Below are 7,238 nucleotides of genomic sequence, written 5' to 3' on the forward strand. Positions count from 1 at the left end.
AGTGATAGCCAAAAAGATTTTTTTTTTCTTAAGAAAAATAATTGGTCTGAATACCAAAAATGTTATGCTACTATATGTAATACATACAACTTATAGGTTGAGTATAAAGTTAAACAGTTCAGAAGACAACATGCCCCACGACAAATAAATACTCTCAACATGTTGTTGCAATGAAGATTCAAACTTTCAACAATGCTCATATAATTCAGGGTGGTACTGCACTTAGCTATTAGTTCTTCCGAAGCCAAGAAGACTATGGAGTATGGACCATACGACTATATTTATACATATGTTTTTGAAATTGTAGGCGGGAATTAATGTCAGCCAAATCAAAGGTATGAGTATATGAATAACAATTTGACTTCTTTTGCTACTTGGTAATACTACTCTTTTAAGTATCCAGATAGATGATCAGGATGAAAACGACAATACCTAATTAAAAAGTCACTATTTCATGGTTTCTTATTCTACTTTCACTCATCGTTGACTACCTATGTCTCGCTAATTAGCTTGAATTATGGATTTCCTTTATGCGAAATCTCATATTAGGGAGTTCCCCCTTTTTATATAATTTGTCATTTGTCTATAAGTACACTTTACACCCTTCTCAGTGCCATAATTAATTTTGAATTTGTTCAATATTGATTTGCTTCTTTTTTTTTTCTTTGAACATTTTCAAAAGCACACAAGCTAAGATGATAACTTTTCTCATCAGGCACGTTTCCACAAAAAGTTAGATTTATGAGGTAATTTCTGAAAATATTCTAAATTGTACATGATATCAATATTGTATGTATAAGCCAATATTAACAAGCCAGTTTACCTTAAGTTTTTCCTTACATTACATATATATCAAAAAGTTATTGTCAGCCATAATATAGCTCAAATATTCCATAAATCAATCATGAATCATGATATCAAGATTTTTTATAGGGAAATTCTACATGATAGCCCCAACTTTTAGGTTTATTACATAATAGCACTTTTTAAATTCTTTTATACTTGATAGCCCCCAACTTTTAGGTTTATTACATAATAGCCCTTCTTAAGTGAATTTCGTTAAGTTGACGTTAATTAGTTTTATCATCTATTAGTATGACACACAAATCGAGACTTTTTCGGCACCCAAAACGAGTATTTTTGATCATTTTCTGACAATTCCAACCTTTAATCGGGTCTTTTAGGACAAAACTGCACTCCTTTCATTGTCTTTCACAAATCGAGACTTTTTCGCCACCCAAAACTTGTTATCTTGAAGGATGGACCCTAACTAATTACCAGGCCAAGCCAGAGAACAAACTCTGAAAAAGATAATGGCTACTTAGTTAGGTTCCATGCTTCAAGATAATGGCCACGCCACCTTCTGTGATTGGTTGATCGCCTGGGTTCAATTCTTTAGGAATGATGATGAGATCAATGACCCCGTTTACCCACCTTCATTGTAACATTATGGGGCATCTGGTGCATGAGGAACGTTCAGGTGTCCTGACAGACTCTTGCTACTTCTGAACAGGTTTAATACGCTCTCCATCTAGCTATAGCTGAACATCAGGTTTTCATACAGTAACAACCATGTATTTCTTTTCCTCATTAGGCAGATTTGGGCCTGCCTAGCTTCATTGACGCCCCAAAAGTATACATCCAGATCGATGAATCTTGGAGTAGGACCACTCGGTCAGGTAGTTTAGCATGAATTGCTACTAATGCTCAGATCTCCACTCGTCAAGGTCATAGCCATTGCACCCATGCCAGCTCAGCCCTGTTGATGGAATGCACTGATTTGGTCTCGCAAGCGTGGTCATGAGTGCATTTCGATCCACACGGACTCGACATTACTTGTTAACTATCTTCGTTTCCCCAAGAATGGTGACCTCTCCGTCAATTGGTTCATTCAGGATATTCGACACATTGCTACGACAACACACTGGTGTTATATCACCAAGATTCCTCGACTACAAGTTCAACTCGCTCATGATCTCGCTACCTCTCTACATACTAGTAATATTCCTTCTTACGCCTTTTAAGTAACATGTATGTTCTTCTGATGTCGAAAAAAAGACATATTGACGGAAAAGTAATCAAATTTATTCAAGTATCAACATACATCTCTAAGAAAAAACATACATTTTATATTTAACACTATCAAGTATCAACAGAGAATTACCAAGTAAGGTTTGGCCTAGTAGTAAAGATTTGGCCTCATGACTTCAAGGTCATGAGATTAAATCCTACTAAGACTCTTTGGGGTGAGTTTCCCTTATCATCTCCCCCTCCCTCCAAGGAATCTAACCTGCAAACCTGACTGGTTACACCTGTGTGAGGTGCCAATTTAGTAGGATTCTTCATCTTACCGACTTAAAAAAAAAAAGTATCAACAGAGAATTTCTGCTCTTATCAAGGGGCTAAAGTGCTTAGCTATATAAGGCCATACTTATCAGTTATCACCTACGCAACTTGCTTGTTTCCATAAAATACAGATCACATATATGTCAAACATTAAAATTAGCTTCTATATGAACCGTAATCTCTTTACTTATTAATAATCCCTATGGCTATTGTATGGGTATAACCCAAGTTCATTAGCGGCCTTCTCATCTATGGCGGCGAATAAGATTATGGACGCGAGTACGATAAAACCATTAAAAGCACCGTTCGAGCCAGTTCATCCCCTAGGACCGACAGTGTTGGCGGACGCCTAACAAGACAAAATAGAGGGAATCTTCCCACCTGTCAAATGCGTCATAGCCCTACACGTGTCAAAGGATTATACGTCCTGTCAGAGGAATAGTACTTCTATAAATACCCCAATGGTACTATTCTGCAGGTACATTCTCTTACACACTGAAAATAGCTTATCTCTCTCTCTCTCTTGTTTATCTCTCAACATCCTAGTGGTCCAAATATCTGACTTGAGCGTCGGAGGGGGTTTTCTCAAAACCACCCCGAGGGTAGTTTACGTTTGCATCCTGTGCAGTTTTCCAGCAAGGACGTGAGCTCTCGAGACTTGGCGGACTCTTGTGAGGACGCTAACTGTTTCAAACCGAAACAATTTGGCGCTAGAAGGAGGGGCCTCCCAACCTTAGCAAAGAAGCAACCATGGGTGACGTAAACAACACAAATCAAGGATCCAAGGATAAGGATGTGGCCAGACCTCGTCGCAGCCAGTCATCACTGGGGCGATGGGAAACCCACAATTCAACTACCAATCTCCCGAGGGACAGACTCCAAATAGTAACGTACCTCTCAATTTAGCTCAGCTAAGTCAATTCTCCCTGAACAGCTGCAAACTGTAGCTTCTTTCATTCAAATGTTGACTGCCAACCCCCAACAAAGCACACCCAATCAACTGCTGGCGGTGCACGTAAGCGACCACTGGCCACGGCCGGTAGGAACGCGGACGGCACCCCTCTTCGAAAAATGCAATCTTTGAACCCTAGTGGACGAGAGATGGGGAAAAGGATTGATCAGTCAAACTATGAAGAAGACATTTTGGAAACAGAAGAATTGTATCATTCAGAGGAAGAGGCCCAGGGTGGCTCCCGTCGTGAGTACAGTGCCTCAGGCGCTAGTAACTATTCGATGGGGGGTCACCTACTCATTAAGCCTAAGCTCTCCCCTTTCACTATGGATATTTTGAATCATCCAATGACGGGAATCAAGATGCCAACCTCCAAGTATGATGGCACTTCGGATCCAGATGACCACGTGGCTGCTTATGAAGGCCACATGTTTTTTTACACTGACGTGGATGCCATATGGTGCACGGTCTTCCCGTCCACGTTGACAGGCATAGCCCAGACATGGTTCAAGAGTCTAAAGCCAGGTAGCATCTCTAGCTTCTCCCAGTTGTCGTCCACATTCAATACTCACTTTGTCAGTAATAGACGTCGCGAGCGTACTACGGGAGAACTGTTATCTGTCAAGCAGGGGGCCAACGAAAGTTTAAGGGATTATATCGGTCGCTTTAATGTTGAAGCCGTTTCAATTCCACGCTTACAGCAAGATGTAGCGGTGCTAGCCTTGATGACTGGCCTCAAGGAGGGGTCACCATTTCGAAATTATCTGGGTCGTAAATCTTACACCACTCTGGGTCCCGTCCTGGGTAAAGCAAATGATTATATCAGGGGGGAGGAGTTTGACAAAGCTGTGGGTAACCGTGAATCTGAGAAGAAAGAGGATAAGCAAAAGAAAGATAAGGGCCGTGAATCTGATCGCGCCCGAGATGATAGACGACAAGAGTCGCATATGGTAAAAAGGGGGGACGAACGAGAAAGGGATGGTGAGAGGTATGACCGCGATCGTAGGGATCGTGAAAGGAATGTTCGGGAAGGAGGTGAGCGCAAAGATAGATTTGACGCGTACACCCAACTGACTACCTCAAGAAGTCAGATCTTTTTGAAGAACAAGGATAGCGACAAATGGCAGCGTCCTAAACCTATGTTCCATAAAAATCGTGATAAAAGCAAATGGTGTGATTTCCATGGGGATCACGGCCATGTCACGGAAGATTGTCGTCACTTGAAAGATAATCTAGAAGATTTGTTAAGAAGAGGCTATTTCAGCCAATATAAGGCACAGACGAAAGAAGGAGATCTGGTAAACCATCAACAAGAACGTTCAATCAAGGATCAGTGAAATTCACGTCATCAGTGGCGGACCTATTCATGGAGGTAGTGTGAATGGAGCAAAGCCAGCCTGAAAGAATTCAGGCACCAAGTCAATTTCAATGAAAGCATGAATGGAGGCATCCGCCAGCCATGCCGGCAATGACTTTCACTGAAAGACGCGAGCATGTGGTTTTCCCTCATGATGACCCATTGGTGGTCACTTTAAGAATTTCGAATGTTTGGTCCATAGGATCCTGGTAGACGGTGGAAGCTCAGCTAACATCCTGTATCTCTCAACGTTCGAAAAATTGATGATAGGACGAGAATACTTGAAGCCTGTCCGATATCCTGTAATTGGGTTCACCGGGGCGTCTGTAACTCCGGAGGGTTTGGTGAGCCTCCCGGTCCGGATAGGAGACGGCAATGAAGTCCGGGATGTCATGACTGAATTTCTGGTGGTAGACGTTCCTGGGGCCTACAACGCCATAGTGGGACGTCCTCTGATACATGATGTCCAAGGTATCGTTTCCACTTATCATCTGACAATGCTGTACGTCACCAATGAGGGGACACAGCTAAGCTGAGGGGAACCAGGAGGCAGCAAAGTCATGCTATTTGACAACCCTAAACAGCCAGCTAGGAGGATGCCAGTGGAAGAAGCAAATCCACCCGGGAGAAAGCAAAGAAGGGCTCAAAGAAGGGCGCGATGAATGAACGAAGAGAAAGAATCGGAGAAAGATAAGGAGGAGATGATGGAAATATCAATGGAGGAGTTAGAGGCCAGGCCAGAGGATACGCCAAGGCCAAAGCCTGATGGGGAAACTCAGCAAGAAATGCTGGCGGAAGATCCGCGAGGACGGTGGCTGTAGGGACAGATATAGATCCGGAGGTTAGGATCAATTTGGTGGCACTCTTAAGAGAGAATGCAGACGTCTTCGCGTTCTCCGCTGATGAGATGCCGGGGATAGACCCCTCTGTAATTGTCCATCGCTTAAAGTGGATAGTGCCGTCCGTCCATCAAGCAGAAGAAAAGAAATTTTTCGGCGACAAGAATAAACCATAAAAGAGAGGTAGATAAATTGTTGGCGGCAGGATTTATCGAGCCATGTGACTACCCAGAATGGTTGGCTAAGTCGTTATGGTAAAAAAAGCTAACGGCCAATGGAGAATGTGTGTGGATTTCACGGATCTCAATAGGGCTTGCCCAAAAGACTGCTATCCTTTGCCTAGGATAGACCAGTTAGTAGAATCTACTAGCGGCATGCTCTGCTCAGTTTTATGGATGCATTCTCAGGATATCATCAAATCAGCTTACTCGAGCAGATAGAAAGAAGACGGCATTTATAACAGACTGTGGAGTTTACAATTATAAGGCGATGCCTTTTGGGCTTCGTAATGCCGGAGCCACTTACCAGAAGTTGGTCGATAAAGTGTTTGCGGATCAGAGAGGCAGAAACATAGAAGCTTATGTTGACGACTCCATTGTCAAAAGTAAATCTGACCGCGAGCACCTAGAGGATTTGGCTGAAACGTTTAGAACGCTGAGACGGTACCAGATGAAGCTTAATCCAAAAAAATGTGTGTTCGGAGTGAAGGCGGGAAGTTTCTTGGTTTTCTTGTCAGCAAAAGGGAATAGATGCGAATCCGGAAAAGATTCAGGCAATCATGACCTTGCCAGAACCTAAGGGGGTGAAAGACATCCAAAGGTTAACAGGAAGAATGGCGTCACTTACCCGATTTATCTCCAAGTCAGCCGACAAGGCCTTGCCTTTCTTCGCTCTGTTGAGGGGAAACAAAAAGTTCGAGTGGGGGGAAGACCAGAGCAAAGCCTTCGCGGCTGTGAAAGAGCACTTGAAAAAATTACCTACAATCACAAGACCGAGACAGGGGACGTACTGCAGTTGTATGTTTCAGCGTCACCAAAGACGGTCGCGGCCGTACTATTGGTGGAGAAGGAGAAACGACAGTGCCCCATATACTTTATAAGTCATATCCTTAACGGCCCAGAAAGCCGTTACCAGTTGGTAGAAAAGATGGCCTTGGCAGTTCATCATAGCAGCAGGAAATCAGGCCATACTTCGATTGTCATCCCATCCAGGTGCTCACAAATCAACCACTGGAAAAAGCTCTTCAGAAGATGGATAGCTCGGGTCGTCTGCTGAAATGGGCCGTAGAGCTATCTGAGTATGATATTCAATACAAGCCCAGAACCGCCATTAAAGCTCAGGCCTTGGCGGATTTCATGGTAGAGGCCTCGTATGAAGAAGAAGAATAGAGCAGAAAGAAAGTTGGCTATTGGAAGTAGATGGATCCGCTGCTGATAGCGGCTCAGGAGCCGGTATATGTAATGACAAGCCCGGAAGGTAACACTTTTCAGTACGCTATCAGATTCGGTTTCCCAGCATCAAACAATGAAGCGGAATATGAAGCAGCCATAGCTGGTCTAAGAATGTGCTTGGCGGCTGGTGCCCAGCAAGTACTACTAAAGACTGACTCTCAATTGGTTAGCGGCCAGCTCAAAGGGGACTTTGAAGTTAGAGGAGTAAACATGGCGAAGTATGTGCAGAAGGCAAAAGAGTTGATAGCTCAGCTTCGCGTTTCGAAGTCAGGCCATACCGCGAGCGGAGAACG

General features: G+C 43.4%; 1 protein-coding gene across 1 annotated transcript; it reads left to right on the plus strand.

Annotated features, from left to right (window-relative positions):
- Positions 1-3,417: 3,417 nt before the first annotated feature.
- On the plus strand, positions 3,418-4,635 carry LOC130591345 (uncharacterized). Its single transcript, XM_057394627.1, has one exon. It carries the CDS (start codon positions 3,418-3,420, stop codon positions 4,633-4,635), a length of 1,218 nt encoding a protein of 405 aa, XP_057250610.1.
- The last annotated feature ends 2,603 nt before the right edge of the window (positions 4,636-7,238 follow it).

The sequence above is a fragment of the Beta vulgaris genome, chromosome 5 (genome assembly GCF_026745355.1).
Source record: "Beta vulgaris subsp. vulgaris cultivar EL10 chromosome 5, EL10.2, whole genome shotgun sequence".
Lineage (NCBI taxonomy): Eukaryota > Viridiplantae > Streptophyta > Magnoliopsida > Caryophyllales > Amaranthaceae > Beta > Beta vulgaris.